Source organism: Salmo salar, chromosome ssa10 (assembly GCF_905237065.1).
Source record: "Salmo salar chromosome ssa10, Ssal_v3.1, whole genome shotgun sequence".
NCBI lineage: Eukaryota > Metazoa > Chordata > Actinopteri > Salmoniformes > Salmonidae > Salmo > Salmo salar.
Window position 1 is genome coordinate 84898670 of NC_059451.1, and position 15152 is coordinate 84913821.

The window sequence follows — 15152 nt, forward strand, 5'->3', positions numbered from 1 at the left end:
CTCAGTCCAGCCTCTCTCAGCCTATTGCGGACAGTCTGAGCATTGATGGAGGAATTGTGCGTTCCTGGTGTAACTCAGGCAGTTGTTGTTGCCATCCTGTACCTGTCCCGCAGGTGTGATGTTCAGATGTACCGATCCTGTGCAGGTGTTGTTACACATGGTCTGCCACTGCGAGGACGATCTGCTGTCTGTCCTGTCTCCCTGTAGCGCTGTCTTAGGCGTCTCACTGTACGGTCATTGCAATTTATTTCCCTGGCCACATCTGCAGTCCTCATGCCTCCTTGCAGCATGCCTAAGACACATTCACGTAGATGAGCAGGGACCCTGGGCATCTTTCTTTTGATGTTTTTCAGAGACAGTAAAAAGGCCTCTTTAGTGTCCTAAGTTTTCATAACAGTGACATTAATTGCTGTTCGTGTCTTAACGACCGTTCCACAGGTGCATGTTCATTAATTGTTTATGGGTCATTGAACAAGCATGGGAAACATTGTTTAAACCCTTTGCAATGAAGATCTGTGAAGTTATTTGGATTTTTAACAATTATCTTTGAAAGACAGGGTCCTGAAAAAGAGATGTATTTTTTTGCTGAGTTTATATATTTTTTTAACCTTTATTTAACTAGACAAGTCAGTTAAGAACAAATTCTTATTTACAATGACGGCCTACCAAATGGCAAAAGGCCTCCTGCGGGGACGGGGGCCTGGGATTAAAAATAAATAAAAAGAAATACAATATAAATAGGACAAAACACACATCACAACAACAGAGACAACACAACACTACATAAAGACAGACCTAAGACAACAACATAGCAAGGCAGCAACACATGACAACACAGCATGGTAGCAACACAACATGGTAGCAGCACAAAACAAAGTACAAAAATTATTGGGCACTGACAACAGCACAAAGGGCAAGGTAGAGGCAACAATACATCACACAAAGCAGCCACAACTGTCAGTAAGAGTGTCCATGATTGAGTCTTTGAATAAAGATATTGAGATAAAACTGTCCAGTTTGAGTGTTTGTTGCAGTTCGTTCCAGTCGCTAGCTGCAGCGAATTGAAAAGAGGAGCAACCTAGGGATGTGTGTGCTTTGGGGACCTTTAACAGAATGTGACTGGCAGAACGGGTGTTGTATGTGGAGGATGAGAGCTGCAGTAGATATCTCAGACATGGGGGAGTGAGGCCTAAGAGGGTTTTATAAATAAGCATCAACCAGTGGGTCTTGCGATGGGTATACAGAGATGACCAGTTTACAGAGGAGTATAGAGTGCAGTGATGTGTCCTATAAGGAGCATTGGTGGCAAATCTGATGGCCTAATGGTAAAGAACATCTAGCTGCTCGAGAGCACCCTTACCTGCCGATCTATAAATTATGTCTCTGTAATCTGCGGGGGGTGGCAGGTAGCCTAGTGGTTAGAGTGTTGGAATACTAACCAGAAGGTTGCAAGATCAAATCCCCAAGGTAAAATTCTGTCATTCTGCCCCTGAACAAGGCAGTTAACCCACTGTTCCTAGGCTGTCATTGAAACTAAGAAATTGTTCTTAACCGACTTGCCTAGTTAAATAAAGGTAAAATGGCCATCTGTCGGTAGGATGGCCATCTGAATCAGAGTTAGTTTAGCAGCTGGGGTGAAAGAGGAGTGATTATGATAGAGAAAACCAAGTCTAGATATAACTTTTGCCTGCAGCTTTGATATGTGCTTAGAGAAGGACAGTGCACCGTCTATCCATACTCCCAAGTACTTGTATGAGGTGACTACATCAAGCTCTAAACCCTCAGAGGTAGTAATAACACCTGTGGTAGGAGGGGCATTCTTCTTACCAAAACACATGACCTTTGTTTTGGTGTTCAGAACAAGGTTAAGGGTAGGGAAAGGCTAAACCAAATATTAAAATAGGATATAGAAAGATAACCCAGATGAACAAATAGGTCAAATATCTTTAACACCACCATCCTCGTAAAACAAGGTTAAACCACATGACCTTTGTTTTGGAGGTATTCAGAACAAGGTTAAGGGTAGAGAAAGCTTGTTGGACACTAAGAAAGCTTTGTTGTAGAGCATTTAGCACATTATCCGGGGAGGGGCCAGCTGTATCATCTGCATATAAATGGATAAGAGAGCTTCCTACTGCCTGAGCTATGTTGTGATGTAAATTGAGAAGAGCGTGGGGCCTAGGATCGAGCCTTGGGGTACTCCCTTGATGACAGGCGATGTAATTTACAAAATAGCCTCCAACACTCTACTTAGCAAATTGGATGCAGTCTATCACAGTGCCATCCGTTTTGTCACCAAAGCCCCATATACTACCCACCACTGCGACCTGTATGCGCTCGTTGGCTGGCCCTCACTTCATATTCATCACCAAACCCACTGGCTCCAGGTCATCTATAAGTCTTTGCTCGGTAAAGCCCCGCCTTATCTCAGCTCACTGGTCACCATAGCAGCACCCACTCGTAGCACGCGCTGCAGCAGGTATATTTCACTGGTCACACCCCAAAGCCAATTCCTCCTTTGGCCGCTTTCTTTCCAGTTCTCTGCTGCCAATGACTGGAACGAACTGCAAAAATCACTGAAGCTGGAGACTCATATCTCCCTCACTAACTGTAAGCACCAGCTGTCAGAGCAGCTCACAGATCACTGCACCTGTACATAGCCCATCTGTAAATAGCCCATCCAACAACCTCATCCCCATACTGTTATTTGTTTGTTTATTTTTCTCCTTTGCATTTATTGCCTTACCTCCCTTATCCTACCTCATTTGCACACACTGTATATAGACTTTTTATATTGTATTATTGACTGTATGCTTGTTTATCCCATGTGGAACTCTGTTGTTGTTTGTGTCGCACTGCTTTGCTTTATCTTGGCCAGGTCGCAGTTGTAAATGAGAAGTTGTTCTCAACTAGCCTTAAATAAAGGTGAAATAAATAAAAAATAAAAAAATCATTGCGGAGTGTTTTTTGTTTAGACGTTATTGAAGTCAAGTTTAATATTGAGCGCACGGTGGCGCCAAAGCACAATAACGTTGCCCGTTTATGGCTTAAGCTGACAGTGTCGTATTTTGATGACGTCACTGCAATGGCCGCTCTCACTGTATCGTGTAGGTTTTTTTTATTTCCTCCAGCATAGCAGCTAAATAACCATACCATTATTTATTGTAGAGCCTCAGACAAAGAGGAAGAGAGACGGGGTTGTTCTTAACGCCGCCTGTCTTCAACGAGGTTCAGGTTGGAAAGGTGACTGAAAATATTTCAAGTTTATCTAGCTAACGTTACTGGTGTTTGTAGGGGGAGGGTTGCATTGTTAATTGAACAGACAAGCATGCTTCGATAGCAGACCAGAAAGTGGTATTTTGCGTGTATAAAGTTGCTTTTCAGTTGTATGGGTTGGTTAAACCTTTGTTTAACTCATTGTGGCATCTCCTAAATACAAATCAGACGTTAGCCTCTTGTCTGGTATAGCCCTCGCAGTTTTCGGGCCTGCTTCACCCGGTAACTAGCTAACGTTAGCATTGTTGTTGTAAGCTAACGAGACATCTTTTCGTCCTACTGCGCTGAAGTTGCCTCTTAATTCGCTTATCTATCTAGCTACGACATTGTTATACTATAAACAGAGTCCCCCAGTTTTAATATGAGAATTGTGTTGAAGGCAGCTATGATCACCTGCTCTAGTTGAAACATAACTAGTTAACGTTCGCTAGCTAGCGAACGTTCGCTAGGTAACTTACCAATAAAATGTTATTTGATTTAAAATATCAATATGTAATTATTTCTGACAGACTTACTGACCTGCGCTATTCTCGAGATATGGCAGATGCACTCCCTACATGCATGTATCTTATTGCGAACTTTGTAGCCATATGCAATCAGATAACTAGCTCAAATTCGCGCTTTGACGACTTCCATCGAGAAATGGATTGACTCCCTATATTGATAATTTAAATGAAATCACATTTTCATGGTCACATACAGTACCAGTCAAGTTGACACCTACTCATTTAAGGGGTTTTATTTTCACTACATTGTAGAATAGTGGACAAACTATGAAATAACACATGGAATCATGTAGTAACCAAAAAAAGAAATCAAAACATATTTTAGATTCTTCAAAGTAGCCACCGTCTTCCTTGACAGCTTTGCACACTCTTGGCATTCTTTCCACCATCTTTACCTGAAATGCTTTTCCAACTGTCTTGAATGAGTTCCCACATGCTGAGCACTTGTTGGCTACATTTCCTTCGCTCTGCTGTCCAACTCATCCCAAACCATCTCAATTGGGTTGAGGTCAGGTGATTGTGGAGACCAGGTCATCAGATGCATCACCCTCCTTCTTGGTCAAATAGACCTTACGCTGCCTGGTGTTGTAAAAACAAATGATAGTCCCACTAAGCGCAAACCAGATGGGATGGCGTATCACTGCAGAATGCTGTGGTAGCCCTGCTGGTTTAGTGTGCCTTGAATTCTAAATAAATCACTGACAGTGTCACCAGCAAAGCACCATCACTCCACCTCCATGCTTCATGCTGGGAACCAAAAATCTGAACTTTGGACTCATCAGACCAAAGGATAGGTTTCCACTGGTCTAATGCCTGTTGCTCGTGTTTCTTGGCCCAAGCAAGTCTTCTTAATATTGGTGTCCTTTAGTAGTGGTTCCTTTGCTATAATTTAACCATGAAGGCCTGATTAACGCGGTCTCCTGTGAACAGTGGATGTTGAAAAGTGTCTGTTATTTGAACTTTGTGAATCATTTACTTGGGCTGCAATTCTTGAGGCTGGTAACTCTAATGAACTTACCCTCAGCAGCAGAGGTAACTCTGGGTCTTTCTTTCCTGTGGCGGTCCTCATGAGCCAGTTCCATCATATTTCTTGATGGTTTTTGCGACTGCACTTGAAGAAACTTTCAAAGTTCTTAATTTTTGATATTGACTGACCTTCATGTCTTAAAGAATGGACTGTTTCTCATCGCTAATTTGAGCTGTTGTTGCCATAATATGGACTTGGTCTTTTACCAAATAGGGCTCTCTTCTGTATAGCACCCCAACTGATTGGCTCAGATGCATTAAGAAGGGAAGAAATACCACAAATTAACTTTTAACAAGGCATACCTGTTAATTGAAATGCATTCCAGGTGACTACCTCATGAGACTTGTTGAGAGAATGCCAGGAGTGTGCAAAGCTGTCATCAAGGCAAAGGGTGGCTGCTTTGATGAATGTCAAATATAAAATATATTTTGGTTACTACATGATTCCATATGTGTTATTTCATAGTTTTGATGTCTTCACTATTATTCTACAATGTAGAAAATAGTAAAAAAATAAATAAAAACACTTGAATGAGTAGGAGTGTCCAAACTTTTGACTGGTACTGTATACTGAACAAAAATATAAACCCAACATGAAACAATTAATGATTTTACTGAGTTCATATAAGGAAATGAGTCCATGTTCTGTTAAAATCTCCACCCGGCACAGCCAGAAGAGGACTGGCCACCCCTCATAGCCTGGTTCCTATCTAGGTTTCTTCCTAGGTTTTGGCCTTTCTCGGGAGTTTTTCCTAGCCGATGTGCTTCTACACCTGTATTGCTTGCTGTTTGGGGTTTTAGGGTTTCTGTACAGCACTTTGAGATATCAGCTGATGTAAGAAGGACTATATAAATACATTTGATTTGAACTAAATTCATTAGGCCCTAATCCATGGTTTTCACATAACTGGGCAGGGGTGCAGTCATGGGAGGACATAGGCACACCAACTTGGGAGCTAGGCCCTGTCAATCAGAATTACTGACTGACATATGGGCCTAGCTCCCAAGTGAGTGGGCCTATGGCTGCGCCCAGTTTCATCAGCTGTCCGGGTAGTTGATCTCAGTCGATCCCGCAGGTGAAGAAGCTGGATGTGGAGGTCCTGGGCTGGCGTGGTTACACGTGATCTGCGATTGTGAGGCCGGTTGGACGTACTGCCAAATTCTCTAAAATTATGTAGGAGGTGGCTTAAGGTCGAGAAATTAACATTCTATTCTCTGGCAAAAGCTCTGGTGGACATTCCTGCAGTCAACATGCCAGTTGCACGCTCCCTCAACTTGAGACATCTTTGGCATTGTGTTGTGTGACGACAACTGCACATTTTATAGCGTCCTTTTATTGTCCCCAGCACAAGGTGCACCTGTGTAATGATCATGCTTTTTAATCAGCTTATTGATATGCCACACCTGTCGGGTGGGAAAAAAGTATCTTGGCCAAGGAGAAATGCTCACTAACTGTGAGTAAACAAATTTGTGCACAAAATTGGAGTGAAATATGGAACATTTCTGGGATCTTTTATTTCAGCTCATGAAACATGGGACCAACACTTTTTACATGTTGCATTTATATATTTTTTCTCTCCGTATATTTATCAGATGTTATTGCAGGTGTATCAAAATGTTTGTGATCCTAGCTCCAACAGTGCAGTAATATCTAACGATACACACTAATGTAAAATAATGGAATTTAGAAGTATTAGGACGCGCAATGTCGGAGTCAGGACTATGTATATGTACAGTTGAAGTCGGAAGTTTACACACACCTTAGCCAAATACATTTAAACTGTTTTTCACAATTCCTGACATTTAATCCTAGTAAAAATTCCCGGTCTTAGGTCACTTAGGATCGCCACTTTATTGTAAGAATGTCAGAATAATAGTAAAGAGTGATTTATTTCAGCTTTTATTTCTTTCAGCACATTCCCAGTGGGTCAGAAGTTTACATACACTCAATTAGTACTTGGTAGCATTGCCTTTAAATTGTTTAACTTGGGTCAAACATTTTGGGTAGCCTTCCACAAGCCTCCCACAATAAGTTGGGTGAATTTTGGCACATTCCTCCTGACAGAGCTGGTGTAACTGAGTCAGGTTTGTAGTAATCCTTGCTCGCACACGCTTTTTCCGTTCTGCCCACAAATCTTCTATGGGATGGAGGTCAGGGCTTTGAGATGGTCACTCCAATACCTTGACTTTGTTGTCCTTGAGCCAATTTGCCACAACTTTGGAAGTATGCTTGGGGTCATTGTCCATTTGTAAGACCCATTTGTGACCAAGCTTTAACTTCCTGACTGATGTCTTGAGATGTTGCTTCAATATATCCACATAATTTTCCTCCCTCATGACGCCATCTATTTTGTGAAGTGCACCAGTCCCTCCTGCAGCAAAGTACCCCCACAACATGATGCTGCCACCCCCGTGCTTCACGGTTGGGATGGTGTTCTTTGGCTTGCAAGCCTCCCCCTTTTTCCTCCAAACACAACGATGGTCATTATGGCCAAACAGTTATATTTTTGTTTCATCAGACCAGAGGACATTTCTCCAAAAAGTACGATCTTTGTCCCCGTGCAGTTGCAAACTGTAGTCTGGCTTTTTTATGGCGGTTTTGGAGCAGTGGCTTCTTCCTTGCTGAGCGGCCTTTCAAGTTATGTCGAGATAGGACTCGTTTTACTATGGATATATATACTTTTGTACCTGTTTCCTCCAGCGTCTTCATAACGTCCTTTGCTGTTGTTCTGGGATTGATTTTCATTTTTCGCACTAAAGTACATTCATCTCTAGGAGACAGAACGCGTCTCCTTCCTGAGCGGTATGATGGCTGCGTGGGTCCATGGTGTTTATACTTGCGTACTATTGTTTGTACAGATGAACATGGTACCTTCAGGCGTTTGGAAATTGCTCCCAAGGATGAACCAGACTGGTGGAGGTCTACAAACTTTTTTCTGGGGTCTTGGCTGATTTATTTTGATTATCCCATGATGTCAAGCAAAGTGGCACTGAGTTTGAAGGTAGGCCTTGAAATGCATCCACAGGTACACCTCCAATTGACTCAAATGATGTCAATTAGCCTATCAGAAGCTTCTAAAGCCATGACATCCTTTTCTGGAATTTTCCAAGCTGTTTAAAGGCACAGTCAACTTTGTGTATGTAAACTTCTGACCCACTGGAGTTGTGATACAGTGAATTATAAGTGCAATAATCTGTAAACAATTGTTGGAAAAATTACTTGTGTCATACACAAAGTAGATATCCTAACAGACTTGCCAAAACGTTGGTTTGTTTACAAGAAATGTGTGGAGTGGTTGAAAAACAAGTTTTAATGACTCTAACCTAAGTGTATGTAAACTTCCGACTTCAACTGTGTGTGGTGGGAAGTATGGACATTATGGACAGTATATGAATATAATATGTAGTAGAAGAGTGGTATATGTACAGCAGTAGTTATACAGTGCATTCGGAATGTATTCAGACCCCTTCCCTTTTTCTACATTTTCATACATTACAGCCTTATTCCAAAAAGGATGACATAAATACAAATCCTCATCAATCTACACACAATACCCTACAATGACGAAGCGAAAACAGGTTATTAGAAATGTTTGCTAATTTATGTACATAAGTATTCAGATCCTTTGCTATAAGACTTGAAATTGAGCTCAGGTGCATCCTGTGTCCATTGATCATCCTTGAGATGTTTCTACAACTTGATTGGCGGCCAACTGTGGCGAATTCAATTGGTTGAAAAAGAAAAGGAGAGCTGCACACCCTAGGAGCTCAGATGCTATAATTAAATAACCTAATATCCAATGTTTCGACAGACAAGCTGTTTTCATCAGGGTATTTCAATTCATTGGACATGATTTGGAAAGGCACACACCTGTCTATATAAAGGTCCCACAGTTGATAGTGCATGTCAGAGCAAAAACCAAGCCATGAGGGCAAATGAATTGTCTGTAGAGCTCCGAGACATGATTGTATTGAGACACAGATCTGGGGAAGTGTACCAAAAAATGTCTGCAGCATTGAAGGTCCCCAAGAACACAGTGGACTCCATCATTCTTAAATGGAAGAAGTTTGGAACCACCAAGACTTTTCCTAGAGCTAGCCGACCATCCAAAATCGAGTAATCAGGGGATAAGGGCCTTGGTCAGGGAGGTGACCAAAAACCCGATGGTCACTCTGACAGCTTTAGAGTTCCTCTGTGGAGATGGGAGAACCTTCCAGAAGGACAACCATCTCTGCAGCACTCCATCAATCAGGCCTTTATGGTAGAGTGGCCAGACAGATGCCACTCCTCAGAAAACGTTACATGACAGCCCGCTTAGAGTTTTCCAAAAGGCACCTAAAGGACTCTCAGATCCTCTGGTCTTATGAAACCAAGATTCAACTCTTTAGCCTGAATGCCAAGCATCACATCTGGAGGACACCGGTCACCATCCCTACGGTGAAGCATGGTGGTGGCAGCATCATGCTTTGAGGATCTTTTTCAGCAGCAGGGACTAGTCAGGATCGAGGGAAATATGAATTGAGTGAATTAAAGCTCCAGAGCGCTCGGACTGGGGGCGAAGGTTCACCTTCCAACAGGACAACGACCCGAAGCACACAGCCTAGACAATGCAGGAGTGACTTCGGGGCAAGTCCCTGAGTGGCCCAGACAGAGCCTGGACATGAACCCGATCTAACGTTTTTGAAGAAAACTGAAAATAGCTGTGCAGCAACTCTCCTCATCCAACCTGACAGAGCTTGAGAGGATCTGCAGAGAAGAATGGGAGAAACTCCCCAAATACAGGTGTGCCAAGCTTGTAGTGTCATACCCAAGAAGACTCAATGCTGTAATCACTGCCAAAGGTGCTTCAACAAAGTACTGAGTAAGGGTTGACTAAATTCTAATAATTTTACTTTGTCATTATGGGGAAAAAACATTTTTGGAAGAATTAGTTTGATGCTTATGTAAAGCATTAAAAAAAATTATAAGAAGTGAAGGGTCTGAATACTTTCCGAGTGCACTGTATAGGATAGGCCTTGACTAGAATACAGTACATTCTTATGAAGTGGGTAAAACAGTATGTAAACATTATTAAAGTGACCCGTATTCCATTACTATGTACATAGGGCAGCAGCCTCTAAGGTGCATGTTAGAGTAACTGGGTGCTAGCTGGCTAGTGACAGTGACTAAAGTTCAGGGCAGGGTACTGAATGGAGGCCGGCTAGTGGTGACTATTTAACAGTCCGATGGCCTTGAGATAGAAGTTGTTTTTCAGCCTCTCGGTCCCAGCTTTGATGAACCTGTACTGGCCTTCTGCATGGTACCGAGGTAAACAGGCTAAGGCTTAAGTCCTTGATAATCTGTGACACTGGGTGCTGTAGATGTCCGGTAGAGCAATGTTCCCCCGGTGATGCGTTGGGTAGACCAGGTGGTAAAGCCCGACAGGATGCTCTCAATGGCGCATCTGTAAAGGTTTGATGGTTTTAGGGGCCATGCTGAATTTATTCAGCCTCCTGAAGTTGAAGAGGCGCTGTTGTGCCTTCTTTACCCCCATTGTCTGTGTGGGTGGACCATTTCAGATTGTAAGTGACGTGTACGTCGAGGAACTTTAAGCTTTTCAATTCATCCACTTCGGCTCATCGATGTGGTTGGGGGCATGCTCCTCTTCTGTCTCCTAAAATCCATAATCAGCTCCTATGTTTTGTTGACGTTGAAGGAGAGGTTATTTTCCTGGCACCACTCCGCCAGGGCCCTCACCATCTCCCTGTAGGCTGTCTCGTCGTCGTTGGTAATCAGGCATACCACTATTATTGTCTGCAAACTTGATGATTGAGTTGGAGGCGTGCATGGCCACACAGTCATGGGTGAACAGGGAGTACAGGAGGGAGCTGAGCACGCACCCTTGTGGGGCCCCTGTGGTGAAGATCAGCGGAGTGGAGATGTTGTTGCTTACCTTCACCACTTGGGGGCGGCCTGTCGGGAAGTACAGGGCCCAGTTGCACAGGGCAGGGTTGAGACCCAGGGCCTAAAGCTTGATGTTGAGTTTGTTAGGGTACTATGGTGTTGAAGGCTGAGCTGTAGTCTATGAACAGCATTCTTACATAGGTATTCCGCTTGTCCAGATGGGATAGGGCTGGGTGCAGTGTGATGATGATTGCGTCATCTGTGGATCTGTTGGGGCGGTATGCAAATTCCAGTGTGTCTAGGGTGTTGTAAGGTGGAGGTGATATGATCCTTAACTAGTCTCTCAAAGCACTTCATGATGACAGAAGTGAGTGCTAAGGGACAATAGTCGTTTACTTCAGTTACCTTCGCTTTCTTGGGTACAGGAACAATGGTGGACATCTTAAAGCAAGTGCGGACAACAGACTGGGATAGGGATTGAATACGTCCGTAAGTACTCCAACCAGCTGGTCTGCGCATGCTCTGACGCGGCTAGAGATGCCGTCTGAGCCGGCAGCCTTGCGAGGGTTAACACGCTTAAATGTCTTACTAATGTCGGCCACAGAGAACGAGAGCTCACAGTCCACGGGAGCGTTGGTGGCCTGTGTCGGCGTCACTGTATTTTCCTTGAAGCAGGCAAAGAAGGTGTTTAGGTTGTCCGGGAGAAAGATGTTGGTGTCCGCGACGTGGCTGGTTTCCCTTTATAATCTGTGATTGTCTGGAGTCCTTGCCACAAATGTCTGGTATCTGAGCCGTTGAATTGCGACTCCACTTTTTCTCTGTACTGACTTTTTGCCTGTTTGATTGCCTTACGAAGGGCATGACTGTTTGTACTCAACCATTTTCCCAGTCACCTTGCTGTGGTTAAATGTGGTGGTTCATGCTTTCAGTTTATTTTGGCAGTTATCTATATATTGCCTAGAGACATTGTCTTTGTGTATTAAACCAAATGTATCTATTTTAATAACAGACAATTCTATAAGTAAATACTGTCTTCTGTTTTAGTGGATCATTCTCCAATGGACACCCCTGAGAGCCCCACCCAGTCTCCTGAAAGCCCCAACCAATCACCCCAATCCCCAGAGGAAGAGAAGGGCATTTCTGACAGCGAGTTCCTGGCATCCCCTGAGGAGGAGGAGGACAGGTTGCTCTCTGACAGTGAGCTGCTGAATGATGAAGACAACGGTGGTTTAGATGAAGAGGGTGGTGAAGGTGGGGACTCTGAGCTGGATGATGACGAAGATGGGGGGGTAGTTCAGGAGCGTATCTCTGACCCAGAGGATGACGAGGCTGATGGGGAAGGTGGAAGGGATAGGCATACTATTCTAGAGCAGGAGGAGTCAGTGGGGATGGTAATGATGGGACAGGAGCGACAGGATAGCCAGTCAGATGAGGAGGAGGACCGGATCAGCCAAACTCCTAAGTCCCCTGATTCTGAGCCAGAGCAGGAGAGGTCATCCCCCTTAACTGAGGAGATGTCCAGACATGAGAAGGAAGATGAGAGTGGGGAACCGTCTGTGAAGCTGGCAGTGGAGACAGCAGAAGTAGATGATGAAGAGGAGGAAGAGAGACTGAGGAGGAGGAGGGTGGTGGTGAATCAGATGAAGGAGGAGTTGTCGTCTGTGTCCAGAGAGCTTGATGAACATGAGCTGGACTATGACGAGGAGGTTCCTGAGGAGCCCAATGTTCTAGCGCCTGAAGAAGATGACGAGGTGGAGAAAGGACCCAGAGAAGGGGATGAGAAAGAGGACAAGAGCGTCAAAAAGAAAGAGAAGATACCAATCCTTCCTCCATCCCCGAAAGACGGTCCACCTAAGAAGCCTGAAGAGTCCAGGGCTCAGGACAGAGGAAGGAGAGATTCCTTTCGTGACAAAAAGGACGAGGATGATGGAGAGATTGATGAGGGAGAAATAGATGTAAGTAATGTGATTTATATGCTCTCTTCAATCTGCATTATACTTTTAATCAAGAGACTGATTTCTTTGAGTATGCAGGGCCACTCACACTGAGATAAGGGAGGGAAGCAAAACAGGAGAATAGATCAAGTACAGGACTGCAAAGTCAGAACTGGGGCTGTTGCAGTGACCATGTTACCGTCACACCAACAGGCATGTGTATTGACCGCAGTCAAATTCCACGTGACCGTTGAGTCACGGTAATCTCCTATGTACATGAATGGCACTGATGCGTTGGGACTACACAACTCGCTAACGACCACCAGGCACCTGATACGCAGTGCACTATTGTCCCTCAAATCCAGCGTTTCCCAAACTCTGTCCTCGGGAATTTTGTTTTTTGCCCAAACACTACATAGCTGATTCAAATGATCAAAGCTTGAGGATTAGTTCATTATTTGAATCATCTGGGTAGTGTTTGGGCAAAAAACAAAACGTGCACCCCTTGGGGTCCCAAGGACCGAATTTGAGGAACCCTGCTCTAACCACTCTGACATCAACGCAAGTACAATGGAAAATCACATCAAACACTCATCATCAAAACAGTGTTGTGCTTTTAAAACTCACTGTTAAGATGCATTGTTTGACCCCACTCACTGTAATCGATCAATTTGAAGAAAGAAGTTCAAAAACAGGTTGAAACTGAGTGAAAAACATGTTAGTTGTGGATCTTGTTTTAAAGCCAAACAAGGAAATGGACAGCACTTTCTAAGGTGATGATTCATTAAAAGCAATTGACGTGGCATGTAGAACACCTATAGGCATATTAGAGCTTATGCATACGCCTATATATGATCAAGCCTGGGAAGGAAAGTGTGAATTAATATAATGATTGTGCCATTATACAATACATAGCCTAATAGCCTACCACATATTCTTTGTTACATAATTGGTCTAGCCTATAATCCAAAACTAAACAAATTCTAGTAATTGCCTTTGAGTGTGGACTGTATTATTATACATACTGGATGGACTGTTTACCTTATGCTACGCTCCAACATTACTATCCATGAGTCTGGGAGAGAACGTATAGGCCTAGGCACTGCTGTTGGTTCATTGATTGTGCAGGGAGGTTACAGAGTAGGCTGGTTAGCCTACAATTACAGTGAATTAGTATTTGATTTTGAATAGCCTCTCCACCACGTGTTTCCATCTCTCTCTCTCTCTCTCTCCTTCGTTCCTTTTTGTGAGCGCATAGAGAGAAATATGTTTCATTGTGTAAACATGTTACTATCGGCGTTCCTGAAAAGATTTCACTTGGTTACTTTCCCAAATGAAGTACTGTGTAGCTGCAGGAAGAGGTTTGGAGACCCCTTGACATAGTTTAGGTAGAATATCACCAGCTCCTCAAACAGCCAAACCATTTCTATATGCAATCCACAGGAGGCTGGTGGCACCTTAATTGGGGAGAACGGGCTCGTGGTAATGACTGGAGCTGAATCAGTTGAATGGTATCAAAACCATCAAACACATGGTTTACAGGTGTTTGATGCCATTCCATTTTCTCCGTTCCAGCCATTATAATGAGCCTTCCTCCCCTCAGCAGCCTCCACTGATGCAATCCTGTGTGGAACGCAGAGTTTTGATGATTGCCACTTAAAAGAGGATTCCAGCTTTCTACTGCAACTAGATTTATTTCTCAGCTGCTAGTATTAAGCGCATTGCTCCGCTGTAAAACCAGAGTAGCCTACCCGGCACGATGAAACAAGGAACTACCGTAAAACGCAGCCTCCATTCGCTATTCGAGTGCATACGGATAACGCCTTTTTTCCCTTGCCCCAGTTCTGCACATTTGATAATGGCCCATTTTAAATCGAAACTAATTCCACATATTATTAAAGACAAGATTATATTGAGAATAGTCTGATGGGTGAAAATATGTTCACATGATGAGAGAACAGCGATGGCAGCCAGAGGCAAGGAACAGAGCACAAGCTTTTTTTGACTTTCTCAAATCATCAATATACTCGCATCATGCAGCCCTTATATGTTTTGATTTATAAGACATTCTAAGGTTTGTATTATTCACAGCTAAATTTGCAAGAAATTATAGACTTTTTAAAGGGTAGACGTTCCAAAGGCGCCCGTCAGCGGCTTGTATGTGTGAAGGCATGAAGATGCTAAACGTGTTTATGTTAATTAAAGGTCAATTACAGTGAGACCAGCAGTCATTTTGCATGACAGTTACCATCTGACAAAATTTCATGACCGCCACAGCCCGAGTCAGAACCATGTGACAATACAAATAACCTGCCCTGCAATACAAATTGCACCCTGTCCCACTGACCTAGGGTTCCAGCGGTGTCATTCGGTTACTTCACGGATGCACATGGTTAAGTGGGTTGATATTTAGCTGTTCCATTTGTGCAGGATGATGACCTGGAGGAGGGAGAGGTGAAGGACCCCATGGACAGGAAGGTCAGACCCAGGCCCGTCTGCCGGTTCTTCATGAAAGGTACCTCAACG

General features: G+C 43.6%; 1 protein-coding gene across 3 annotated transcripts in view; it reads left to right on the forward strand.

The window, feature by feature from the left end:
* Positions 1-3056: 3056 nt before the first annotated feature.
* The window catches only part of LOC106560884 (zinc finger CCCH domain-containing protein 18), a 38607-nt gene continuing 26511 nt past the window's right edge, over positions 3057-15152 (forward strand). For all 3 annotated transcript variants that reach the window (XM_045688167.1, XM_045688168.1, XM_045688169.1), the window contains exons 1-3: positions 3057-3243; positions 11737-12647; positions 15057-15141. In XM_045688167.1, coding sequence (XP_045544123.1) covers positions 11751-12647; positions 15057-15141 — 982 coding nt within the window. In that variant the 5' untranslated portion in view covers positions 3057-3243; positions 11737-11750. The remainder of the gene's footprint in view (positions 3244-11736; positions 12648-15056; positions 15142-15152) is intronic.